The sequence below is a fragment of the Chelonia mydas genome, chromosome 1 (genome assembly GCF_015237465.2).
Source record: "Chelonia mydas isolate rCheMyd1 chromosome 1, rCheMyd1.pri.v2, whole genome shotgun sequence".
In the NCBI taxonomy this organism is placed as follows: domain Eukaryota; kingdom Metazoa; phylum Chordata; order Testudines; family Cheloniidae; genus Chelonia; species Chelonia mydas.
Genome location: NC_057849.1, coordinates 217062768 through 217090381, shown reverse-complemented (window position 1 = coordinate 217090381; position 27614 = coordinate 217062768). Strand labels below are relative to the sequence as shown.

Genomic DNA, 27614 nt, shown 5'->3' with positions numbered 1-27614 from the left:
TTCAAGTAGACATACTCATGCTAGCTCGCTAGAAATGGTAGTGTAGCAGTGCCAAGTACATACCTCAGGGTCTGGATAGGTTTGTACTCAGGGTGGCTGGTCCAGTATCCTGGCTCCTTGGCTTGAGCCAGGGTTCTCAGGGCTTCCAGGCTCCTGTTGTTGATCCAGGAGCCAAGCCCCAGTTAGAGAGGGGGTTTCTGGGACTTTGGGACTCCCAGCTTCATGGCAAAGAAGCTGGAAGCCCTGACATGGTGGGGTTGTCCCAGAGCTGCAGACCCTAGAAGCCCAGGGGCCCTGGCCCCAAGGGGGTCCCTATTTCCTCCTCTTACTCTGTCTCTCTCATAACTTTCATTTGGAGTTTTGCTTTAGTTCAAATAATTGGGCATAATTGCCCTCCGCTATCAGTAAAGTGTATGAACAGGCAAGATAAAGTGATTTATATTACTATTACAGAGTTAAGCATAACCTCATCATATTATACGTTACTTTTACCAAAGAGTTCACTAACCTACTGGGGTGTTAATGTCTTTCCCGCTTTTTATTTTTCCTCTGTAGGAGAACATATTGCTATACCACAAAGGTCAATATTCAGTTAAAGTTATTGACTTTGGATCGAGCTGCTATGAACACCAAAGAGGTTTGCAGAAAAGTCAAGTTGATGTAATTTTCTTAATTAGATTTCTTAATTTTTAAAAACTGGAAAAAATATTTATTTCATTGAGCAAATACAATGACACATGCCCATTATTTGCATCTATTGAACTAGTAAGCCAATGGGGTTCTCCTTGTGTCACCTACCAGCGCTTTCCCCCACACTGCTGAGATTGATCTACCACCTTTGATGATGATGGTTGATGATGATATAGAAATTGCTCTTAGCAGGCATAGGGAGTTCAAATGCTTCCAAGTGAATAGCCCCACTGACTTCAATAAAACTTACTCTTTCCAGTGGGGGTTGGCAGGATCACACCCTGAGATCCTTTTTTATTAGCTAGTTAAGTTACAATTCATGCATTTTTTGAACCAAAAGTATTCTTTCCCTGAGTTGTGGTGGAATGAAAACAACTCGGGGCACTGGAGATAAAACAGCCATTTTAAAGAGAGTTTTAAAATATTTTTTCTTGATAAGGTTTAAACAAAACGTACAACGAATGAACAAAACAAAACCAATAAACAAGAAATTAAACATAAAATGTGTCTTATAGCTGAATTGATGACAAAGAACTCACAACACTAAGAATAAACGTGTCGTTCAAGATTGATATAAAGGTGAGGAAGGCTGTAGCACTTGTTAAATGGGAGAAATCTATACAACATTTTCACTAAGCATGGGGGAAAAAATCATGTCCTGTGTTCTTCTCTTTCTCCCATTAAACATGTTTCTCCACTCAGACAATATATACAAATTCTGCCAAGCACCCTGCTCTGGATTTTGGGATGGTTGGGTTGAAGTCAATTAGATTTACACAATCTGTTTTTGAAAGAGAGGTTAATCATTTTAGGCTTTCCGATGTTTGGGTACAAGACAATAAGAGATTCACCCTGGAATATTTCTGGAGAGGAATAATTTGAAACATAGAAATTCAGTGGAAGAAATGTGGAGCATGATTCATCTCCTGTTAGCTTAAATAAGAGGGTTTTTTAGACCCCTGGGAAGCAGTAACTGAAAGATACCGAAGGGCAGGTAGTAGAAGACAAAGTTAGATATTAGTTCATAGTATGATATGGCACAACCACAACAAAAACCCAATAGTGTGATATTGGCCAAAGAAACATGCCATGTGTCGTCCCTTCCTATGCAGTTCTGGAGAAACTGCATCTAGAATACTGCTTAGGTAGCTGAGCGCCTTGCTCCCAGAAACGTGTTGAACTGGAAGGAGTTAAAAGAGCAAAAGAATAAATAAAAGGCTCAACAGGCTAGTGGAATTGATGTAGGAGGGGAAAGTGACAGAGCTAATGTACCATCATTATATTTGGTTTGGCTGACTACCAATTAAAAGGGATTAGTTTACTCACTATGGTCCCAATGCTGGAATGTGACCTGCTGGCACAGACCCCTGCACATGTGTAGAGTCCCAGTTAAGACATTGGATGAAATTCTGACCCTACTGAAGTCAATGCTAGTTTTGTCATTGACTTCAGTGAAACCAGAATTTCGCCGAATAGGTCTCTGAAGGTGTGAATTGCTTTGTGCTAGAAAATCCCATTGCAGGACTGGGGCCTATAGAAGGGGAAGAATTGTTTGGGCTGGTTCAAGGTGTATAATTGCATGTAAGGGAATGAACTAAGGATATTTGGCTGAATAATATCAGGAAACATTTCCCAAGAGCAAGATCTATTGCTCTGTGAAGTAGTTCCCAAAAGATGTGGGGAAGCACCCATCACATGCAATTTAAAATGGAACTGGATGAAGTATTAGAAACATATACTAGGGAACAATCCCTCTCCGGCTTATGAGGAAATAAGATATATTTGTCTTTTCTAATGTCTATGGTTCTCTAATATGAATTGCTGCCCTGACAACACTACGTTCCTTAGTGTCCAATTTTCTTTCCTAATGCAGTGTATACGTATGTTCAGAGCCGATTTTATCGCTCCCCCGAAGTGATTCTTGGTCACCCGTATGCTACTCCTATTGATATGTGGAGCCTGGGATGCATCATGGCTGAACTTTACACAGGCTATCCCCTTTTTCCAGGAGAGAATGAAGTAGAACAACTTGCCTGCATCATGGAGGTAGCTTCTGGGATATTTTAGTCATAACATCAAGGTGCTGTTTCCTCCATCCCTTACATGCATGTCTTGGAAACAGAGCATTTTGTAATTTGATGAATTGTTCGAACAGTACCCTTCCCCGGGGGTTCATTGACACGAGTTTGCTAAACTGCACTCCCAGCAACAGAATGACACATGAAGAGACTCACATATTTTCTGGAGCTGGGCTGGCTGTGAGAGGGAAGCTTATCACAGCCAGGGGGCCCAGTGAGAAGGAAGAGGCAGAATGTGAAGTTGCTGCCTCCGCTTTGTGTGGCAAACCAGCGGCCTGTGGTGAATGTTGTTGGTCTGTTCAGTCACTGTGCTATTTCTGTCTTTATGGGGAGCACACTGTAATCTGATCAGAACTGGAGGGAGCGGTTCTGACCAAAGAAGTATGTTTGAGTCTAAGGGGGAAGCAAAGCAAAATACAATATTTTAATTTTTCTCCTTTTCCTAATACATTTTTTGTTTGTACTGCCATGTAATGTACCTGGGGCCAACTGGGAAAACGATGCAAAAGTTATGGCAGGTACAATGTGTTGCAATCAGTCTTCTAGGCAAGTCTGACTACTGAGAGCATATCACTTTGTTGCCCAGCATCCTATGCTAGCTCCCTGTCTGATTTTAAACCCAGAGCAAGCCCTGACTTAGCAGGTGCAAAGCTGCTGTACTGTCCCTCTCTGCAGTCTCCCACAGTAACTATGTCGATCAACAGGAGTGCTGTTCTTCAAAGTCCCCCTGTGAAACTTCCAGGGCTGGGGAAAGAGCTGTCTCAACAGAGGGATGTAGGTGTTGTAGATGCTATTAGTCAGATCAGAATGAGCCCAACTGTGAAAACAATTCTGTTTAAGTAAGACCTCCATTAATGACAGAGCAACTTAGCCTGGCAGTGTTCTTTATGGAAGATGACAACCATCAAAATTTATCTACTGTGAGAAGACAGCTTAAAATGGAGAGTGTGAAGTCCATTTTCAACCAATTATAATGGATCCCATGGTTCTGTATATGGACCTTAGATACTGTATTACAGGGAGAGGCACATTAAAAATGAGGGTGGGTTAGAGAGGATTGTAGACATTTCACTCCATGCATCTGAAGAAGTGGGCTTTTTACCCATGAAAGCTTATGCCCAAATAAATCTGTTAGTCTTTAAGATGCCACCAGACTCCTTGTGGTTTTTGTGGCTACAGACTAACACAGCTACCCCTCTGAGACATTTTACTGTAAATTGCCACATGTAAATAAGAGGAGGAGGAACAGCATATCCATCTTTAGCCAAGGCTGCTAGAGATGTTGAAGAAATAGTGAATAACTCCTCGTATTAATTTTCTGTCTTGAAGATATTGGGTCTTCCACCAGCTGATTTTATTCAGACTGCATCAAGAAGACGAACGTTCTTTGGTAAGCGCCTGTGATTATCTTTCTTTATTGTATCACTCCCTGGGCTTTTAAGTCTCCTCTCTGCTATTGCCTTTGATGTGCAGTTGGAGAATGGGGTTAGAAGAACCTCATATTCTTCTTACCTGGGTCAGCACTTCGTTCAAACTGCTTTTAGGAACAAATATCCATAAGAAATAAATAATTTGAGGACTATACAAAAACTCAGTGATGTGCTGTCGATAGTTTAAGGTCCTCCCACTGCAGAGATAACAGAGGAGAGACTGAGAAATCTATGTTTGTTTTCCTGTTTTAAAACAAGTGTTTTCTCATTGCTAAAACCATGGAAGGAGGCAACACCACTTAGGAAACAAATCTGTATTAAGTGCACTTTACTAGAACTGATTATTCTTTGGTCCTGAAAAATATGCAAAGTAAAGTGGTAACACAGCACAGCATTCAATCCGTATAATTTCAGATAGCTATGCTAGAGGGATTACTCACACAGCAGTGCAAGCCATGTGCTGGTGGGATGGTTGTAATATGGGAAAACTCATTTCATTGCTCTCATAAGACCCTGTTCAGGACTTCTTATTCACACTGACTTCAATAAGGATTTTACCCTAAATAAGGAGTCAGAGTTTAATGCCAGAAGAGACCACCAGATCATCTAGTGTGGCCTCCTGTGTATCACAGGTCACCAGCACCACCCAGCACCTGCACACTAAACCAAACAACCAAAATGAAACCAAAGAATTACAGCCCTCAGGAGAATAGACTGTTACGTGTCACAGGCAGAGACTAGGAGGGACCGAGGTCCCTACTATGATAAGGAAATGATTAAGGGAGATATACCGAGATAATCCTGACAAGTGACCTGTACCTGCATGCTGCAGAGGAAGCAGAAAACCCCCAGGGTCCCTGCCAATCAGACCTGCAAGAAAATCCCTTCCCACATATTGTGCTCAGACCCTGAGCATATGAGCAAGAACCAACCAGCCAAGCACCTGGGAAAGAGAGAATTCTCAGTGCCACCTCACAGGCCTGGCCCCGAGTAAGGTTCATTGTGTTCTAGCTAAATACCAACTGGGTAATTATGTTCAGCCTACCTACCATTCAACAAGCTTCAATGGAACATGGCATTCTTCACTTCCTGTCCTAAGCAGCTGTGTAGTGCATTTCTGTGTTGTTAAACAGCTGTCATGTTTCACCTGAGGTAGGTGCAGGTCAGTGGTAGGTAAAGATATTTCTTGTGTGTAAGTTTGTGAAGAACTTTGGGGTCCTTTTGGATGAAAGTCATTATGTAAATGTAAGTCATTTTCCTTATGGATTTAAATCTCCTTGTAGGACTCTGTAAAGTTCACACTACTGAAGGGCAACATCATAACTACAGCTAAACTGTTACTGTGCAAAATGTTTACATGACTTAAAAGCATATTTTGTTTTTAAAGATTCCAGAGGTTTTCCTAGAACTATAACAAACAGCAGGGGAAAAAAAAGACACCCAGACTCCAAGGATCTAAGTATGGTATTAAAAACTCATGATGCTGCTTTCCTGGATTTTCTGAGAGGCTGCCTAATGTAAGTTACTTTTTACTTCTTTATTTTCTGCCGACTTGTTTGACATTAAGTCGCCGCTTTATTTCTCTTAGGCCTTTAAAAACTTTTGTATCTCCGTTTTTTCACCAATGTTTATTTTATACGCCCATCCTTGTAGCATTTGAGTGCCTTTGACAAACATTAATGAACTTAGTCTCACAAGAAGAAAGCATTATTCACAGCTTACAGAAGGGAAAATGGACACACACAGAGATTTAAATGATTTCCCCAAGGTCACACAGGAAATCTGTGGCGGAGCCAGAAACAAAACCCAGATCTCCTGCTTCTGAATCCAGTGACAACCCCAAAAGCATCCTTCCTCACTTATAAAAGCCCCAGTAATTAACCACCTCAATCTGATTTAAAGTAAAGTTTCATGTAGGTAACATGGGTGGTGTCAGAGTGGAATCACATTGTACACCGCCCTAGAAAAACGCTCAATTTTGTATTCAACAACTATTGTAACAATTCAAGTCCCATTGCAGCAAATGGGAGTCTTTCCATTCTCTTCAGTGGGAGTCCTTTTGGGCATTGATTTGTGGTTCTGGACTACCATGTCTATGGTGTGCCCTGGAAGGGGCCATCAGAGAATGTGCCATGATGTAAAAGACTTGATTCTTCTTTGAGTATTTGTCCACATAGATCCCACTCTTGTTGGGCACGAGCCAACAGCCTGCAATGAGTATCTCTGCCACCTTAGTACCAGCTATGAAAAGAGTGCCTGCAGGACAGGCTAAATCCTTCCTCCGTCAGTGGCTCCTTGGCAATCTCTGTACCCAGCACATTGGCACCCAGACCCTTTGTCCTGTCCCTTTTGGCTCCTATGGCCTATTTGGCACTGAGTGCCCTGTCTGTGGGCCAGGTATCAGAATCCATCTTGTTGGCTTGTACAGCATCAGCAGTGCTAACTAGTCCTTTGGTCACCCAGATCACAGAACAGCATTCAGCTGTTGATACATCTGTGCCATCTACTTGCCCTACCCATGTACAGAGGATGCAGGAGCACCCTAACACACGCAAAAGTGGGGAATCCACCCCCCACTTAAGGAGGTGCATTCCTTTTCATCTTCTCCATTGGGACATAGTAGAGACTTATCTCCTGCTCATCCCTCCTCCCTCCCCTATCAGATGCCTTTCTCGTTCCCTGGGCACTGAGACTGATGTACGCCAATCTGCGTGATCCCAAGGGTCCTGAGGAAGGTGAGGCAATATTCAGAATCGACAGTGATTACAGCTCCAGCATGGGCCAGGCACATCTGGTATTTGGATCTGGGGAACATCTCAGTGCAGCCCCCAGTAGCCTTACCTGCTCTGCCTGACATAGTCTTGCGGAACAATGCTCAGATCCTACCCCTGGACCCAGCATCATTACACCTGACAGCCTGGATGCTGGCTGGTTGATGTCCACCAAAAGATGCTATTCAACAGACGCTCAGAACATCCTGCTCCAAAGCAGAAAAGCCTCAACCACACTAACTTATAAAACTAATTGAAAGAGATTTTCTGTTTGGGCATCTCAGCACCAGCTATCTCCCTTGACAACACCCTTGACAACTTACTAACCCTGGGACCATCTGGACTTTCTTTTAGTTCCATAAAGGTCTGTCTAAGAACGATATCTGCACATTATCCTCTTATCCAGGGCCACACTTTTTTCTAACCCTGCAATGGCAAGATTCCTTAAGGTCTAACTCATGTTTTCCTCCCAGTTCAGTGGCCCCCTCCCTCTTGGGACCTCGGTATAGTATCAACAGGGTTAATAGGACCCCTCTTTGAGACTTTAGCAACCTGTTCCTTATACCACCTGTCAGTGAAGACTGCCTTTTTAGTAGTCATTACCTCAGCTTGAACGGTAGGGGAGATGCAGGCCCTCATGGTGAATCCCTTATATCGTGTTTCATAAGGACAGAGTTACTCTCAGTCCTCATCCCAAATTCCTGCTCAGAGTTATTTCAGAGTTCCATACGAACCAATTCATTCATCTGCCAGTCTTTTTCCCTCCCAAGTCTCACTCAACCCCGAGGGAAGCTAAACTTCAAACACTTGATGTACTACAAGCGTTATCTCGTTGTCTTATGTGACAACACACCTCTTTCATCACATCAGGGCTCAGAGTTTCTCCCTCTGGCTTTGAGGGGGCCTGGGGTAAATCAGTTCCACTCTAGAGGTTGAATGCTTCATGTTGGTTTATTTACGATATTTATAGGGTTGGCCCGAGGGCTTCTTTACACACACACACAAATACATTTCCTAACTCTAGGTGGAGTACAGCCTCTTCTTATGTGGACTACCAATCAGCAGCCACCCTCTCTAAACCACTGTGGGCCCATATATGCTGGGAAGCAAGGCTGTCTCCGCAATCAGAAATAAACACAAGATTTCCGCATATAGGGAAAAGCAGCTCTTTACCTAGGAAAAGTCTTTTCCCCTCACTGCACATGACCCTTCTGCAGCTTGCCTCTCATCCTTCCTCCCTTTTCCCACTCACTGGAAGAGGTTTTTAAAGGCCACAGGCTGCTCTTAATTAGACTCAGGTGTCCATAATTAATCTGAGGTAATCTCTTTCAGTTTGTAGCAAAAAGGGCTTTTTAACCATTCTAAGGGTATGTCTACACTACGGAATTAGGTCGAATTTATAGAAGTCAGTTTTTTAGAAATCGGTTTTATATATTCGAGTGTGTGTGTCCCCACAGAAAATGCTCTAAGTGCATTAAGTGCATTAACTCGGCAGAGTGCTTCCACAGTACCGAGGCAAGCGTCGACTTCCGGAGTGTTGCACTGTGGGTAGCTATCCCACAGTTCCCGCAGTCTCCGCTGCCCATTGGAATTCTGGGTTGAGATCCCAAGGCCTGATGGGGCTAAAACATTGTCGCGGGTGGCTCTGGGTACATATCGTCAGGCCACCGTTCCCTCCCTCCCTCCGTGAAAGCAAGGGCAGACACTTGTTTTGCGCCTTTTTTCCTGAGTTACCCGTGCAGACGCCATACCACGGCAAGCATGGAGCCCGCTCAGGTAACCGTCACCGTATGTCTCCTGGGTGCTGGCAGACGCGGTACTGCATTGCTACACAGTAGCAGCAATCCATTGCCTTCTGGCAGCAGACGGTGCAATACGACTGATAGCCGTCATCATGATGTCCGAGGTGCTCCTGGCCACGTTGGCAAGGAGCGCCTGGGCAGACATGGGTGCAGGGACTAAATTTGGAGTGACTTGACCAGGTCATTCTCTTTAGTCCTGCAGTCAGTCCTATTGAACCGTCTTATGGTGAGCAGGCAGACAATACGGATTGCTAGCAGTCGTACTGTACCATCTTCTGCTGGGCAGGCAAGAGATGAGGATGGCTAGCAGTCGTATTGCACCATCTTCTGCCGAGCAGCCATGAGATGTGGATGGCATGCAGTCCTTCTGCACCGTCTGCTGCCAGCCAAAGATGTAAAAGATAGATGGAGTGCATCAAAACAAGAAATAGACCAGATTTGTTTTGTACTCATTTGCTTCCCCCCCCACGCGTCTAGGGGACGCATTCCTCTAGGTCACACTGCAGTCACTCACAGAGAAGGTGCAGCGAGGTAAATCTAGCCATGTATCAATCAGAGGCCAGACTAACCTCCTTGTTCCAATAAGAACAATAACTTAGGTGCACCATTTCTTATTGGAACCCTCCGTGAAGTCCTGCCTGAAATACTCCTTGATGTAAAGCCACCCCCTTTGTTGATTTTAGCTCCCTGAAGCCAACCCTGTAAGCCATGTCGTCAGTCACCCCTCCCTCCGTCAGAGCAACGGCAGACAATCGTTCCGCGCCTTTTTTCTGTGCGGACGCCATACCAAGGCAAGCATGGAGGCCGCTCAGCTCACTTTGGCAATTAGGAGCACATTAAACACCACACGCATTATCCAGCAGTATATGCAGCACCAGAACCTGGCAGAGCGATACCAGGCGAGGAGGCGACGTCATCGTGGTCACGTGAGTGATCAGGACATGGACACAGATTTCTCTGAAAGGATGGGCCCTGCCAATGCATGCATCATGGTGCTAATGGGGCAGGTTCATGCTGTGGAACGCCGATTCTGGGCTCGGGAAACAAGCACAGACTGGTGGGACCGCATAGTGTTGCAGGTCTGGGACGATTCCCAGTGGCTGCGAAACTTTCGCATGTGTAAGGGCACTTTCATGGAACTTTGTGACTTGCTTTCCCCTGCCCTGAAGCGCATGAATACCAAGATGAGAGCAGCCCTCACAGTTGAGAAGCGAGTGGCAATAGCCCTGTGGAAGCTTGCAACGCCAGACAGCTACTGGTCAGTTGGGAATCAATTTGGAGTGGGCAAATCTACTGTTGGGGCTGCTGTGATGCAAGTAGCCCACGCAATCAAAGATCTGCTGATATCAAGGGTAGTGACCCTGGGAAATGTGCAGGTCATACTGGATGGCTTTGCTGCAATGGGATTCCCTAACTGTGGTGGGGCCATAGACGGAACCCATATCCCTATCTTGGCACCGGAGCACCAAGCCGGCGAGTACATAAACCGCAAGGGGTACTTTTCAATAGTGCTGCAAGCTCTGGTGGATCACAAGGGACGTTTCACCAACATCAACGTGGGATGGCCGGGAAAGGTACATGACGCTCGCATCTTCAGGAATTCTGGTCTGTTTCAAAAGCTGCAGGAAGGGACTTTATTCCCAGACCAGAAAATAACTGTTGGGGACGTTGAAATGCCTATATGTATCCTTGGGGACCCAGCCTACCCTTAATGCCATGGCTCATGAAGCCGTACACAGGCAGCCTGGACAGTAGTCAGGAGCTGTTCAACTACAGGCTGAGCAAGTGCAGAATGGTGGTAGAATGTGCATTTGGACATTTAAAGGCGCGCTGGCGCAGTTTACTGACTCGCTTAGACCTCAGCGAAACCAATATTCCCACTGTTATTACTGCTTGCTGTGTGCTCCACAATATCTGTGAGAGTCAGGGGGAGACGTTTATGGCGGGGTGGGAGGTTGAGGCAAATCGCCTGGCTGCTGGTTACGCGCAGCCGGACACCAGGGCGGTTAGAAGAGCACAGGAGGGCGTGGTACGCATCAGAGAAGCTTTGAAAACCAGTTTCAGGACTGGCCAGGCTATGGTGTGAAAGTTCTGTTTGTTTCTCCTTGATGAAACCCCCCGCCCCTTGGTTCACTCTGCTTCCCTGCAAGCTAACCACCCTCCCCTCCTCCCTTTAATCATTGCTTGCAGAGGCAATAAAGTCACTGTTGCTTCACATTCATGCATTCTTTATTCATTCATCACACAAATAGGGGGACGACTGCCAAGGTACCCCAGGAGGGGTGGTGGAGGAGGGAAGGAAAATGCCACACAGCACTTTAAAAGTTTACAACTTTAAAATTTATTGAATGACAGCCTTCTTTTTTTTGGGCAATCCTCTGTGGCGGAGTGGCTGGTTGGCCGGTGGCCCGTGGCTAACAGCGGGGAACATTTCTGTTCAGCCGCAGGCAAACAGCTCAGCAGGAACGGGCTCCTCTGAATGTCCCCTGAAGAAAAGCACCCTATTTCAACCAGGAGACCATGAATGATATCTCACTGTCCTGAGGATAACACAGAGAGATAAAGAACGGATGTTGTTTGAACACCAGCAAACATACACTGCAATGCTTTGTTGTACAATGATTCCTGAGTACGTGTCACTGGTCTGGAGTGGTAAAGTGTCCTACCATGAAGGACGCAGTAAGGCTGCCCTCCCCAGAAACCTTTTGCAAAGGCTTTGGGAGTACATCCAGGAGAGCCGCGAATGCCAGGGCAAATTAATCCTTTCACATGCTTGCTTTTAAACCATGTATAGTATTTTAAAAGGTACACTCACCAGAGGTCCCTTCTCCGCCTGCCGGGTCCAGGAGGCAGCCTTGGGTGGGTTCGGGGGGTATTGGCTCCAGGTCCAGGGTGAGAAACAGTTCCTGGCTGTCAGGAAAACCGGTTTCTCCGCTTGCTTGCTGTGAGCTATCTACAACCTCATCATCATCATCTTCTTCGTCCCCAAAACCTGCTTCCGTGTTGCCTCCATCTCCATTGAAGGAATCAAACAACACGGCTGGGGTAGTGGTGGCTGAACCCCCTAAAATGGCATGCAGCTCATCATAGAAGCGGCATGTTTGGGGCTCTGACCCGGAGCGGCCGTTCGCCCCTCTGGTTTTCTGGTAGGCTTGCCTCAGCTCCTTAAGTTTCACGCGGCACTGCTTCGGATCCCTGTTATGGCCTCTGTCCTTCATGCCCTGGGAGATTTTGACAAAGGTTTTGGCATTTCGAAAACTGGAACAGAGTTCTGATAGCACGGATTCCTCTCCCCATACAGCGATCAGATCCCATACCTCCCGTTCAGTCCATGCTGGAGCTCTTTTGCGATTCTGGGACTCCATCATGGTCACCTCTGCTGATGAGCTCTGCATGGTCACCTGCAGCTTGACACACTGCCCAAACAGGAAATGAGATTCAAAAGTTCGCAGTTCTTTTCCTGTCTACCTGGCCAGTGCATCTGAGTTGAGAGTGCTGTCCAGAGCGGTCACAATGGAGCACTCTGGGATAGCTCCCGGAGGCCAATACCGTCGAATTGTGTCCACAGTACCCCAAATTCAAACCGGCAAGGCCAATTTAAGCACTAATCCACTTGTCAGGGGTGGAGTACGGAAATCGATTTTAAGAGCCCTTTAAGTCGAAATAAAGGCTTCATCGTGTGGACGGGTGCAGGTTTACATCGATTTAACGCTGCTAAATTCGACCTAAAGTCCTAGTGTAGACCAGGGCTAAGACTGATATACCTGCCTTCAACCACCCTCCAGAACACCCTCCGAGGGAGGACACTGGTGCTCAATCAGTTAGTCCTGTCCATGCTCTGGCACCAGCTCAACATCCTGGTCCCGAGTTTCCTGGCTAACCTCTGGATGCTGGTTCTGGAGTTCTTTTGGCTGGGGCTGCACTGAGTCTCTGCAGGGGTCCTCCACCAGCCCCTGGAGGAGGGGGGACAGGGCCTGAAGTGCCTGTGCACTCAGGTCCATGTCTTCCGCCTCCAGGCCCTGCAGAGACTCCTTTATGGTGAAGGTAGTCCAGCATGGAGCATACTAGCGCACGCCTTCCTGCGCTGCTTCCGAGGGCTCCGATATGACTGGCAGCTCCTTTACCTCCATCCGAGAGGTCTTCCGCGAGACCTCTCTGGGCTGCCAGTCTTCTACCAGGACTTCCTCTGGACCTGGAAAGTGGTCTCGGTGACCAGGTCCGTGGCGGCCACCAAGGGGGCGGATCTCCTTGCGGAGCCTCTGCTACGCAACCCCCAGCTCCATGTGTGGGTGGCGGAGTCCCCCTCGGTGCTTCAGAGGCTGGTCCGGGCAGAAGTCACCAGAATTGGAGACCTCCTGGACTACGACCGGGGAGACTGGATCCTCTGACGCTCGCTCAGCACATGGGGCTCTCCAGCCCTCGTACGCCCCGGCGCGTACTTCTGTGAACTTCTGTGGGAGAGAATGGTACAGACTGAGTACATGTGAAAAGTGCTTCCTTTTAACTGTATTCAGAGTAAATACCAATTCATTTCACTGAGTGACCCCTTGTTCTCATATTATAGGAGGAACTGCTGATCAGTTATTACTCTGGACTTCAACGCATCAATACGACAGTCAAGTCCCCTCTGGCTTTTGCATTTTCAAAAATCACTCCACTTCTATACTCTTTCATATGTACGTCCTTCTGTTACTTCTCATGATCTTTCTGGCCCTTCCCTGAACATTTTCAGGCTTAGCTATTATATGTGTCTCAAAGTGTAGACCCACTAGTAGAACACTGTCTCTGGACAGAAATATGGTGGGGTCCAACAATAGTTTTTACGAATGTGGGAATTTGAATAATAAGTCTGTCCTGTAGAAAACTTGCCAATCTCTTCTCCCCATATGTGGGGCATGCAGCTATTCTAGCCGTCTACCCATTCATAGAATCATAGAATATCAGGGTTGGAAGGGACCTCAGGAGTCATCTAGTCCAACCCCCTGCTCAAAACAGGACCAATCCCCAATTTTTGCCCCAGATCCCTAAATGGCCCCCTCAAGGATTGAACTCACAACCCTGGGTTTAGCAGGCCAATGCTCAAACCACTGAGCTATCCCCCACCCCCTACCATGGACCCTGTCCTGCAGAGTGGGGGCTAGGGACACACATGCCTAGGGACAGATCTAACCAGGAGTCAGAAACTCTGAAGTTCTTTTTTTTTTAAACACTCTGTTGTATTTAGTATGAAGTACAGTACAGATTGGGCAAGACACATAACTAGGGGTCTACTAAATTCGCAGCCATAAAAATTCATCATGGATTGATTATCTGGTCTCCCCCATGAAATCTGGTCTTTTGTGTACTTTTACCCTATACTATACGGTAAGAGTATATAAAAGTACACAGCATTTCTCAAACTGCGGGTCTCAACCCAAAAGGGGGTTGCAAGCCTATTGTAGGGGGGTGGCAATATTGCCACCCTTACTCCAGCGCTGCCTTCAGAGCTGGGCGGCCGGAAAGAGGCGGCTGCTAGCCAGATGCCCAGCTCTGAAGGCAGCACTGCTGTTAGCAGCAGCGTAGAACAAGGGTGGTCTGGAATATATTATATGAATGCATCTGCAAAATTTGCTATTTATGCTGTGACTGACCTGCAAAAAATGTGCGATTTCTCCACGGTTTAAGTAGACCCCGGCACAAAATCTCTCTGCACATTAGTTTTACTGTCTTTAAATTGGAAATAATAATACTGACTTTCTTAACTCATTGGGGTGATGAAAGGATTAATTAGTAAATGTTTATAAAGCTCTACACCCCGTGTCTGTCTTCTCTAGTTAGACAGTGAGCTCTTTGGGGCAGGGACCATCTACTATTCTGTGTGCTGAGCATAATGGGGTCCCATTCTTGGTTGGTCCTTAGGCACTGCTGTAATAAACATGTTCAATAATAATAGTAAACCATGCTGGCCTGTATCCCACTCCTGAGGCAACCACCTATTAACCTCTGTCTATTATGAAAATCAGTCATTTAATACAACTCTTGTTCCTGTCACCTAACAATTTTTGAATCCCTGACGAGTCTTTGCCTTTTGTCCCTTGGGTATTTTTTTCTTTTTACTACTTCTATTTACTACTTCTGAAAAAATAAACATTGTTCTGGGCCACTGTAGATGGGAAGGTTTCAAAAATTATTCAATAGCATTTTTTCATGCTAGTTATTGGAGTAGATTCCTATCAACCAGGGGAACCTCGAGGGCAAGTCAAGGTCCAAACATTTCCCAGGGAGTTGTGGGTTGAAATCCTGACCTTATTGAAGTCAATGGGAGTTTTGTCATTGACTTCAGTTACTCTCTTAATTGACACTGATCAGCTGCAAGTTTTTCATTGCTGGTGAATACAAATAGCAAACAATTTCTGTTAATCTTCAAGGAAGATACAACTTCAGTAGGTTATCTAGATCATAAGCCCTTTGAGGATAGAAACCTTCTCTTCATGCCTGTTGGTAATTGTCTTGCACACTGTGGGTGCCATGCAAATGATAAATAAGTACCAACAAATATCATGGCTGTCTTCATTTCTTTCTTCTGAAAAAAAACAACAACCCTGTACATTCATTTGCAAATGAAGTGCAGCACTTGAGTTTCCAGCATGTTGCCACTGTCCCTCTGTTACCACAAAGTAAAGGTGACCTGTTATGAATCAAACTGAGGCGGAAGAAGCAAAACTCTTGGGAGTTGAGAGTGCTGAGCACTTCCCAGGATTGCACCTCACAGACCTGCTAGTATGTGGTGTGATCTTTTATCTCGAAAAATAGAAGTGGTGGAGACTAACAAAACACTCTAGGAAGGTGGATTTAGTAGTATCCTGCTGCAAAACTGTCACAAAGATTTACCCGCCTATGCACAAAATACTGATCTGCTTTTTATCAGAATGATGGATGTTAATAATCACACTAACAATGTTTTATTCACCAGCCAAAATAAAAGACTTGAACCAGCGAAGGATTGAATTTTGAAAACAATGAACCAGATTTTGCTCTCACTTACATTGATGTAACTTGGCTCCGGAGGAGTTACTCCTGATTTACACCCATGTAAGTGACAGCAGTATCAGCTCCCTTGCCTGTTTTACTGTTATCTATGCACTATGTCAGGTTGGAATTTTGGACCGTGTTCAGCACTTTCTGTGCAAGATCTTTGTTACCCGTTATTATTACTTTCCTGAAGAAACCCTCACAAACAGCTTCAGGATTTACTACTCTGTAGGGTTGCTCTTCTGTAAATCTCAACTTGCAGTTATGTTGTTTTGAATGGTAACCTAGTTACACAAAAAATCTTTCCCTTAACGAGGAACATCCCTTTAACATTCCAGTGTGGTGGCCCAGTATCTCTCTTACAACGGCTCTGTGGAGTTCTAATGAGCGCCATGGACAGTTTTGACATTAGACTAGTCAGAAGAATAGAATACAGTTTGTATGAGGTACAACTAATTGAGGAAGTACCTATCTGCTAGGGGATTGCAACTGCTTCTCAATTCTAACACCTTTTCTTGGCGCTAACATCATTTTAGGATTTTAAGGCTCTTGGGCACATATACAGAATGAACCCTCTGATAATATTGTGATTTGCATGTGAGGATCTGTGGTAAGCATTTGGCTGTTTGATACTGCACAGAATTTGATCAGTAATTCAGGCAAATTTTCAGAAAGCAGAAAGAGGGTTTTGGCAAATGGAATTATGGATAAAGGCAAACAGGCTTTTTTACTGTTTGTGAATTTGAAAAATGTCTTCATGGCTCAATTTTCCTGAAGACAATGAAAGTATTTTCTGGCCTAACCTAAGTTTAATATATTTTTCATTTTTAGCATTATAAACAAACACTGTTCAATAATTATTTATCATTTGTATATTTTAAGGTGGGAACCTGCCCTCCGCATGACTCCGGATGAAGCAATGCAGCACACATGGATCCAGGAACCAAGAATACATAAATCAAAACAAAATCGCCACTCTGCAAGTGAAAGCTCCTTCTTCACACCAGAGAAGAAGGAGAATGTACATAAACACACACTGCCTGGACAAGGAGGTGCAGTAGTCTGAATATTTGAAGTTCTTTATTCTTAATAATATTCATCGCTTGTACGTGTTGGCAGTTATGATTTTTAGAGGCCTTCATGTCTGAGCAAGTAGCTTTGTTAGAAAGGATGAAGTAATGTAAAATGATGGAATGCTCCATAGAAGCATCGGCCATACCCACAGCCGGAGGTTTCAGAGTAGCAGCCATGTTAGTCTGTATCCGCAGAAAGAACAGGAGGACTTGTGGCACCTTCGAGACTAACCAATTTATTAGAGCATAAGCTTTCGTGGGCTACAGCCCACTGCATCGGATGCATAGAATGGAACATATAGTAAGAAGATAGATATATACATACAGAGAAGGTGGAAGTTGCCATACCTCCATTGGCCACACCACTTCTTTCCCGCTTCTTTGGTAGAAACAGAGAGTTACCCGGTGGGTCATGTGGTTTATCTGCAGCCCGACAGGGTAAATATAACAACTAAAGGCCCATAGGTTCATGCAGAGAGAGCCTTCATACAGTGATCTTGGTAGGAAAAGAATCAGAGACAGCATCTGCAATCCATCCACAATGCACTTTAGTTCTTAGGGCAGAAAAAATGCGTTGGTGGTTCTGCTCCTCTGAAATGTTGAGGCAATAATTGATTGGTCCTTTGCAGATTTAATGTGGGCCTGTGGACACATTACAGTTTCACACTGTCATTTTTTTATTTTATTTCATACAGAAGAAAACACCTGTCAAGACATGGTTGATAAAGTAAAAGGTGAACTGCCTGAAAATCCTACTGCTGCAACTGAAAGACTAACTCTCAATGCAGCTTCCTCAGACACAATGGAAAATAAAGTGCAGAACACAACCAAACAAGTTATTCCAGAGAAAGATCTGGAAAACCCAGTGGAAAAGGCTATCAAAAGAGACAAGGCAGAACATAGCAGTGAAACAGCTCTTCACAAAAATTCAATGTTCTTACCACCAATTAAGTAACATTCTGCACAAGCAGCTATTGGCCTGGTTTCTATACCTGCCTGGTACGTTTTGTAGGTAACCATTTAACTGTACAATATTCAAGAACATCATTTTAAATTATAACTCTCCACACATGGGCTGTGCACGTTTGTTAGACATTTTTAATCTCGATTAGTCCAAGTAACCAAAGCAGAATGTGCGTTGAACGTTCCTGAACGTTACCAACATTCTTGTTGTGATCAGAGATTCTTCACAACCGACAGCAATATTTTTAATAAAAAGGAGACTCTAGAGGTGGATAGAGACTTATTCTTGGTATTATACTGGACACTTGCATTCAAGGACTCCTGCTTCTTGGGAGTTAAAAGCCTAGAAAAACCACAGAGGTCACAGGGTCTGAATCTAATCTCATTTAAACCAATATAAATCAGAAATAACTCTACAGAGGTTAGTGGATTTATACCAGCGTAAATGAGAGGAGAATCAAACTCATAGTGTCTCCCTCTCTGAGAGGGGAGAGTCAGATACGGGTCATTGGTAGCACCTCTGAACAGAATTAGAAACCCACGTTAAGTTCTATAGTGATGTGCAGACTGCAGAGCAGGTATTTATAAAAGGCAACAGGAGAGAAGGCTACCAAACCATGGTGTGCATTACACCCTTCTACAGGGACCCCACTCCCTTTTTATATCAAACCAGAAGGGTGGATGAAAGAGAGAGTCAATGTCCAGGTGAATGAGCGCTCAAAGGGAGTCTGATTTAATTCATTACAAAATCAGATTTATATGACTGCCAGCCCCAGTCATTAACCTATCTTTTGACATGTCTTTACAGCACCCAGCACAATGGGGATCTGATCCCTGACTGAGGCTATAGGTGCTACAAATAAGAATAATAAGGAAGCTGTCCTGCAGGATTCAGGGAATACCATCTCAGTGATCTCACAGTGGTCCCAGAGCACAAGAGCAATTGGGTGGGTTACTGGAGTCATACTATCACACATAGGCTCTACAGGCCAGGAAAAATTCCTGCAGGACATAGGAATGATCACATCAATGACCTCATCAAGGACCAAGACAGGCAAACTGTCCTGTAGGATACAGGGTGACTGTATCAGTGACTTCCTGGAGGCCCTATACCAGGTGATAGAGGGTTGACTGTATCCATGACATCACAGAGGTGTTGAGCAGCTAAACTGTCCTGGAAGATACAGTCTGACTGTATCATGTAGCTTAGAAAATGTTTGTGCTAAGGGCAAGGGTGCAAGGAACTGCTAAGAGCCAGCAAAGGCATGAAGGCAAGAGGATAAACTGGATGTCAGAGATAGAGCACAGAGTTCAGCGGCTGGAACTGTTTGAAGTACTATCTGTATACCATCAGGTTCCTGCTTGACACTGGAAACTATGGGAAGCCCATGAGTATCCAACTGAAATGCTGATTACCTGTTGGACGCTGCTGATAGTTCTCACAACATTACTACCTGAAACATCCCTGCAATCAAACATTGAAAAACAGACTATCGCCACTGTCAGAATTGTAGCTGAATAGCAGAGGGGGAATTCAGGCTGTTTGAATTTGTTTATTATTCATTCTCCCTCGCTATTGTGCTTAGTGACTTAGATGCTTAGATTACTCTCATCTAAAATATCTGTTCTCCTCTCAGAGTTACTCACTTGTGTGTTTGTCTGCTCCAATTGGATCAAATTGGGACTGCAGTCATTCTTGATTGCACTGGAGTTCCCAGAATGAAACTACAGACACAGTTTGGCTTGTTGCGTCTTTGCTGCAGTTACATTCTCTAGATGATCTGTTTTGCAGAGACCATCTTCCAGTAGCTTTATTATATTCTCTGGCACGTACACTGATATCTCCCAACTTCGCAGTAAACCTGCTGTTGAACATCTCAGGAGCATTCTCAGTGCTGAGGGTGATATGAGATAGAAAATCATCTGACACTGGAATTCAGTCTAACCATCCTCTCACTCATCAGAGGCAGAGTCTATGTTGATGGTATTTGAGTATAGTTGCATAGCTCCATATTTGTTTCTTATTTTCCCTTCCTTGTTTCCACATTTTTCCTGTTAAGTCATCAGCCTCCACATCCATCTCAACCATGGTCACCTCCTTCATTCTCTCCGGACAGCGTCTCCTTTAGTTAACAATCAGATTCATGCTCAGAGACCACAGGGATGAGCATTGGGTATAAATTCTTAGCAAGGCAGGCAGACAGCTCTTCTCTTCAGGTGCCTCCACTGCCCTCAAGTTCTCCTGCAGAACAGAAAACGGTGGGTGTGGCCTATCATGTACATGTAGCCCTCCTGCTCTTCATGCAGTAAAAGGAGTCTCCAAAATACAGAGCAAGCCTGTGGTCAGTGCTCTGCTCATTGTGCCTAAGAACAGGCAAAGTGACAAATTGTTGCAAGCCAAAAGAATACCTGAATGACTCACAGTTTGAGAAGCCCAATTTACAGACCTTATTTTATCCCTAATAGCTTAAATGTACATTATCTTTCCTTTTTTATAGTTCTTTCTTTAAAAATGCATTATGGAACCTGTTGTCTGTTAATAATAATCGCACTGTGCCCTTCTGTAGCACCTTGTGCTCAAGAACTAAAGGCATTTTTCAGATATAAATTAAGCACCACAACACCCCCCATTAGGTTGCATATGTATTATTATTAGGGCTGTCAATTAATTGCAGTTAACTCACGTGATTAACTCCAAAAATTAATCGCAATTAAAAAAAGTAATTGCAATTAATTGCAATTTTAATTGCATTGTTAAATGATAGAATACCAATTGAAATTTATTAAATATTTTTGGTTTTTTTTTACATTTTCAAATATATTGATTTCAGATACAATACAAAATACAAAGTGTACATTGCTCACTTTATATTATTATTTTTGATTACAAATATTTGCACTGTAAAAATGATAAACATAAGAAATTCACCTCATACAAGTACTATAGTGCAATCTCTTTATCGTGAAAATGCAACTTACAAACATAGATTTTTTTGTTACATAACTGCACTCAGAAACAAAACAATGCAAAACTGTACAGCCTACAAGTCCACTCAGTCCTACTTCTCATTCAGCCAATCTCTAAGACAAACAAGTTTGTTTACATTTGTAGGAGATAATCCTGCCCACTTCTTATTTACATTGTCACCAGAAACTGAGAACAGGCATTTGCATTGCACTTTTTAGCCGGCATTGCAAGGTATTTATGTGCCAGATACACTAAACATTCGTCTGCCCCTTCATGCTTCAGCCACTGTTCCAGAGGACATGCTTCTATGTTGATGCCGCTCGTTAAAAAAATAATGCGTTAATTAAATTTGTGACCGAACTCCTTGGGGGAGAATTGTATGTCTCTGGCTCTATTTTACCTGTATTCTGCCATATATTTCATGTTATAGCAGTCTCAGATGATGACTCAGCACATGTTCACTTTAAGAACACTGTCGCTGCAGATTTGACAAACCGCAAAGAAGGTACCAATGTGAAATTTCTAAAGATAGCGACAGCACTCGACCCAAGGTTTTAGAATCTGAAGTGCCTTCCAAAATATGAGACGGACGAGGCATGGAGCGTGCTTCCAGAAGTCTTAAAAGAGCAACACTCCGATACGGAAACTACAGAACCCCAACCACCAAAAAAGAAAATCAACCTTCTGCTGGTAGCATGTAACTCACATGATGAAAATGAAGATGTGTTGGTCTGCACTCCTTTGGATGGCTATCGAGCAGAACCCATCATCAGCACGGATATGTCCTCTGGAACGGTGGTTGAAGCATGAAGGGACATATGAATCTTTAGTGCATCTGGCATGTAAATATCTTGCGACGCCAGCTACAACACTGCTATGAGAACAACTGTTCTCACTTTCAGATGACATTTTGAACAAGATGTGGGTAGCATTATCTCCTGCAAATGTAAACAAACTTGTTTGTCTGAGTGATTGGCTGAACAAGAAATAAGACTGAGTGGACTTGTAGGCTCGAAAGTTTAACATTGTTTTAATTTTGGATGCAGTTATTTTTTGTACGTAATTCTACATTTGTAAGTTCAACTTTCATGATAAAGAGATTGCACTACACTACTGGTATTAGGTGAATTGAAAAATGCTATTTCTTTTATTTTTTACAGTGCAAATATTTGTAATAAAAAATAAATATATAGTGAGCACTGTACACTTTGTATTCTGTGTTGTCATTGAAATCAATATATTTGAAAATGTAGAAAACATCCAAAAATATTTAAATAAATGGTATTCTATTATTGTTTAACGGTGCGATTAATCATGCGATTAATCGTGATTAATTTTTTTAATTGTGCGATTAATCACGATTAATTTTTTTAATCGCTTGACAGCCCTAATTATTATCCAAAGTCACACAGCAAGTCAATGCCAGAGCCAAGAATGGAACCCAGGAATTCTGACTCTGACTCCCTGTTCTCTCTCCTACTTGATCTTCAATTAAATTATGTATAATTTACTTAATGTTGCTAAATATATTGTCATGTTACTCATGTAATATTCTTAAAACACTACTTTCTTAATAAAAATAAAACAACAAAAGAAGCAACCGTTTATACCTTTGCACCCTGGTTGTTAGATCCTTGTTTAATACTCTGAGACATGGACGTCAGGTTTGTATAATTTTTGGTGGTGCCCAGAATGGGTCCAAGCAGAGCCATCCAGTTCATAGAACATCCTGGGGCAACCGCCTTGGGCTTCGCACTTCGGGGGGCCCCGCACTTCAGGGGGATGTGGGGTCCAGGGCAACCTGGGGGGGTTATTGGGGGGCCTGGCCCCAGCCCGCCCCGCTCTGCTCTGCTCCGCCCCGCTGGCTCCCAGTGTCGGTCAGGGGAGGGGGTGAAAATGAGAAAGAGGCGGGGTGGGGACAGGGGCTGGGGGAATGGGTAGAGTGGGGGCGGGGCAGGGGTGGATCAGGGACAGGAAGGGGCGGGGCAGAGCAGGGTGGGCTGGGGCCAGATTGCTCAGTGCTGCTGGCACCAGGCCCCCCGCTAACCCCACAGGCCCCCCCTGGTTTCCATGTCCTCCTGAAGCACGGGGCCCCCCATAGTACAGGGCCCCCAAAGGGCGGAGCCCGAGGAAGTTGCCCCGGTCTGTCCTATGGATGGGATGGCTCTGAAAATATAAGCCCCAACATTGGTGGGGCCGGGCCCACGTTCCTGAATATTGGTGGAGCACAGACACCATGGGCCCATATAACTCACTGCCTATGCTCTGAGGCCATCTAGTGTTGGAAGTGGTTTCACATTTGAATTTTGAGGCGTGTATTATTTACTGCAATTCTTCAGATACTCTGTTTAACAATATTATACCAATTCCCCCCCCCCCCCCCCCCCCCAAAATAGTATTCTAGTCAGCTTAGTAGTTTGAGCACAATGTAACACTGGGACGATCTCGGTTTGTATCTAGAACCTGGTACTTACTCCACAAGCTATCAGCGGCAGAGTGTGCTGCAGAAGCAGCGTGCGTAGCCCCGATTTAGAAAATGTTCCCTTTGCGGTTTTAGGAGCAAAGTTCACCACTGGCAGGAAGAGAACCCAGGAGTCCTGTAACCCAGCCCCCCATGCTCTAATCCACCTGATCCCACTCCTGTCCCAGAGCTGGGGATAGAACACAGGAGCCTTGGCTCCCAAGCTCCCAGCCTCCCCTGCTCTAACCACCGAAACCTCAACCCCCTCCCAGGGATGCCTCTACTGCTATCTCCTCCCCCAAGGCAAAGCCCAGGTGGCTGGGGAGAGGTGCCGGCTGGCTGAGCTCCCCTGGGGAAGGAGGGCTGTCGATACGTGAGGTCGCAGCTCACCCAGCCATACAGATGGGCAGGAATGTGCTGCAGGGGGGAAATGTGCCTCAGGGTTGATTTTGCAATGCTCAGGGCTGTGAGATCTCCCATCTGCATCATGGGGCAGCCTTGGGTGACCTCTCCAGGGTAGGTATTTGCCCACCTGCCTGCCGTACCCACAGCCAGCTGCTTCATCGCTGCTCTGTTCACGGCAGCAAATGCCCGGGCACCATGTGGGAGCCCCTGCCCCTCTGCCTGCTGTCCGGTCTCCTGGCTACAGGTGAGTCCATCCATCCCTGGACACAGGGATCCAGGCACTGGAGGGGGTGGGAATTCGCCCGGGGAGCGTGCCTCTTTCAACGGTGGATTCTTGGGTCAGGATGGAATATGTGGCTAAAACCAGCAAGAGGAAAACCCAGAGCAAGGTCCCCCCAGCTGACTTGGGGAGAGCAGGGGTTTGACCCTGGGACTCCCACATCCCACACGAGGGCCCTGGCCAGTGGGCTGTGGGTCACCCTGGGTGATGGAGTCGGGATGTGAGTCCGTCTGTCCTTCTCCTAGATCCTCCTCCAAGAGTGACAAGGAGCCGGAAAAGTTTGGAAATCATGTAAAATTCTCAAGAGCCAGGAAAATTGTCTCCCACTGCTCTCCACTTGTAATCCTGCTTGGAAATGTTAGCCTGCTCCCCTAGCACTGAGATACCTGCCAGGATGCCTGGGTTCTATCCCTGGGTCTGGGAGGGGAGGAGAGGGTGGTCTAGTGAATTAGAATGGGCTGGGAATCAGCAATCAGGTCTCCTGGGTTGTATTCTTGGTTCTGACTCAGACTCCACCTCTTTGTGCCTCAGTTTCCTTATTTATTAGGTGGGGATAATATTGCCTTCCTACCACCTAGAGCAATGGCAAAGGCAGGGAGGAGGAGTTCTGAGGTTGAAGTGATGTTTCCAGATGAAAGCTCTGAGAAAACCCAAAGTGGACCAATTGTTTTCTTTCTTCCTTCAATTAAAAAAATTATGTTCATTTAATGAATCCAAACTCTCCCAAAATCTGAACAGGAAAGAGTTAACAATCATGGGATCTCTTCAGCCAGCCCGGATTTCTTAGCATGTATGATGGAGGCATAAAGCCATCAATGGAAAGGGTTAACAATCATAAATCAAATTCCGAAGAAGAGACTTGACACGACCACAGATGAAAAGTGGGCCAGGAACTCGATCATGGCTGAGCTAATGTTACTCTGGGAGGCAGAGTCCCCAAACAGCAAGTCAGAAAGGGGGGGTAGGTGAAAGGTTCACCCAAAAGCCAGGCAGAAGCCCCTCTCCACAGAAGCATAATTCTGTTTTTCTGTTTATACAGTCATGTGGTGGTTGTTTGCACACACAAGTTATAGCCAGCTCTGCAGCTGAAAATTTACTCCAGCCACAGACAGGCAGCAAACAAACTTGTCTATGGCTTTCAAGAAGATACAAGTAACCAGCTAGCAAGATGCCTTTCCCCATACATTGAGTTGTATGGAGCTGGGCAGAGTTGGGACAAAAGCACATAGAATTTCTCCAAGATCTACCTGCCCACACATTCAGTGAGGTGGCATTGGTTGTAAGAACTACCACAGCGCCACCTCTTGGTTCCATGTGGTATTCATCCCATGGGCACTGGAGCTGGGATTTGAACTGAGAAGGGATTTTTCCAACCACCAGGGAGCGCTCTGCTATGCGAGGTGTGTGAGTCCAAAGAAGAATCATGCTTCTGTCCCCTGCAGCTCTTTGCCCCTTTGGAAGGGACCTGCCTCATCGGTGTGGCAGGGTTCAGCGTGGGTGAGTGAAACAAGATGCCTACTAAGTGTAGATGCAATTGTCCTCCTGGAGCCAGGGCTAGAACCTGTGAGTCCTAGTGTCCACTCTAACCACTAGACCCCACTCTCCCCCTGGAGCTGGGTCTCCTCCATCTGGAAAGATAATGTAATAGACGGAGGATGGGATGAGCTGGGGGAATTGCAGTGGGTGGCTGGGGGGACTGGATCAGATAGAAGAGAGGATTCTATCAGGGGGGTGGGAGATGCGATTAGATGGTGGTGGGATGGATAGATACAAAGGGGGTGGAGGGAGCAGCTGGGGGGGTGGGCACTGGGGAGCTAAGAGGCAATTCTCTGGTTCTCTCCCACAGGGGCAAACTCCTTCTCCTACATGGCTAAGTCGTGCCTGGCACCCGAGAGCTGTGAGCCCAGCCCCTTTACGGTGACCTACCAGCACAATATCACCGTGCGGGTGAATATCACCTGCTGTGACACCGATGGCTGCAATGCTGGGGTCATCCCAGGTGTGTGTCTGCTGCAAACCTAGACCCCTGCTCCCAGGCCCTGCCCCACACTAACTACTAGACTTCACTGCCCTCCCAGAGCCAGCGGTATAACCCAGGGGTCCTGGCTCCTGCTCCCCGCCCCCCCGCGCTCTAACCACTAGACCCTACTCCCCTCCCAGAGCTGGGATGGAGCTGACTGTGTGTGTCTGGCTGTTTTCAGTGCCAGCTGTGAGCCTCGTCCCCAATGGACGGCAGTGCCCATCATGCTACTTCGTGGGGGCAGATCGCTGCGAGGACATGGAGCCTTTACCCTGCACTGGAGCCAAGGATCATTGTGTTGAGTTTGCCGGCACATTAACAATGGGTAATTTCGCCAGATCGGGGTGGGGTTTGGAGCACACAGACTCACCGAGGTAGAACCCAGGAGTCCTGGCTCCCAGCCACACCCTCCCCCCCACACTCTAACCACTAGGCCCCACCCTCCTCCCAGAGCCGGGTGCAGTCCTGTTTGGAGAGGAGTGTGTGACAAGCATCATGGGGGTCAGGGGAGGATGTGGAGTCCCCAGTTTTGTCTCCCTCTCTGCCCATCCAGGTGACATCACCATGACGAAGGCTGCGGCTGGTTGTGGCTCCCCTGGTGGCTGCATCAAGAGAGTGGGGGTGAAGAAGTACATCCAGATCCTGGTGGACATGCTGAGCTGGGCCGAGTGCTACCCAGCTCCCAGGGCCGGTGGGGAGCTGTGAGCCCCAGCCTGGCATCCTCCCCTTGTCCTGCTTGCGGGGGGCCTGCAGTGTGCCTCCCCCTGGCAGCCACCAACTGCTGCTTCTCTTTTTGGGGGGACTGCAGTTTCCTTTTGTGCTTTGAGTGAATAAAGCATGTGGTGGCACAAAGAGCTGGCCTCTGTTCTGTGCACAAGAAATAGTGGCAGGAAGAGAACCCGGAGTCCTGACACCCAACTCCAATCCTTTCTAACCCAAGAAACCCCACTCTCCTTCCATAGCCAGGGAGTAGCACCCAGAAGTCCTGCCTAGACCCCTCCCTCCCCCAAAGCAAGGCCCAGGTGGCCATGAGAAAGGCATGGGCTGGCTAAGCTCCCCTGGAAGGGGAGGGCTGTGGGAAGGAGAGGCCATGGCTTACCCAGCTGTGCAGGCAGGAGGGAATACGCTGGAGGGGAGAAATGTCCTTCCAGGTTGATTTTGCAAGCGCTCAGATTGCCACACTGTGTGAAGAGGCTCACCACTGTGAGTGCCAACCTCAGGGCAGGCTGTCAGAAAACAGGGGTGACCCCCAAGCTGGTGGTGTGTTTTGTGAGTAGATTTCACCAAATGTGAATGCCTGGATCGCTGTAGCAGTCTTACGCTGGAGTCACAGCCAGTCCCCGGGGACGCTCCTGCCACCCAGACAAGCTAGACTTTGTGACAAAACGTCACTTACACCAAAAATCACCCCACACCAGGTTGCTCCCAGTCCCAAGAGACCGGTCACTTACCCCAGATCGGTTGGGACCCGAGATCCTACCCCAAAGACAACGTTGGCAGCCAATTCTGTGGTAAACTCACTAAAGGTTCATGAGCTAAGGAAAGGAAATGAGAGTTATGGAGAGGTTAAATCAGGTAAAATACATGCACAGGCGAGTCACAGTTTGTAATCCCAAATGGTGGCAGCGATGTAATAAACTGCCAGTTTCCCAAGTCTTTTCA

At 45.9% G+C, this 27614-nt stretch overlaps 2 protein-coding genes across 2 annotated transcripts in view; both read left to right on the top strand.

The window, feature by feature from the left end:
• DYRK4 (dual specificity tyrosine phosphorylation regulated kinase 4) overlaps positions 1-17839 on the top strand; it is a 31304-nt gene extending 13465 nt beyond the window's left edge. The window contains exons 7-12 of the mRNA XM_043546791.1: positions 556-637; positions 2564-2736; positions 4098-4158; positions 5586-5715; positions 16665-16834; positions 17551-17839. Of these exons, the coding sequence (XP_043402726.1) occupies positions 556-637; positions 2564-2736; positions 4098-4158; positions 5586-5715; positions 16665-16834; positions 17551-17810 (876 nt within the window). The 3' untranslated portion in view covers positions 17811-17839. The remainder of the gene's footprint in view (positions 1-555; positions 638-2563; positions 2737-4097; positions 4159-5585; positions 5716-16664; positions 16835-17550) is intronic.
• A 6008-nt stretch (positions 17840-23847) lies between these two features.
• Positions 23848-26657, top strand: LOC122462398 (phospholipase A2 inhibitor and Ly6/PLAUR domain-containing protein-like). Its single transcript, XM_043525471.1, has 5 exons — positions 23848-23896; positions 25313-25429; positions 25779-25931; positions 26134-26277; positions 26506-26657. Exons 1-5 carry the CDS (start codon positions 23848-23850, stop codon positions 26655-26657), a joined length of 615 nt encoding a protein of 204 aa, XP_043381406.1.
• Positions 26658-27614: the final 957 nt, after the last annotated feature.

What these genes read in the sequence shown, in the direction of transcription:
- LOC122462398 (XM_043525471.1), top strand. Translation starts at nt 23,848, where the DNA reads ATGTGGGAGCCCCTGCCCCTCTGCCTGCTGTCCGGTCTCCTGGCTACA. An exon ending in GTCCGGTCTCCTGGCTACAG is followed by an intron (nt 23,897 to 25,312) that starts GTGAGTCCATCC and finishes TCCAACCACCAG; the next exon opens with GGAGCGCTCTGCTATGCGAG. An exon ending in CAATGCTGGGGTCATCCCAG is followed by an intron (nt 25,932 to 26,133) that starts GTGTGTGTCTGC and finishes GGCTGTTTTCAG; the next exon opens with TGCCAGCTGTGAGCCTCGTC.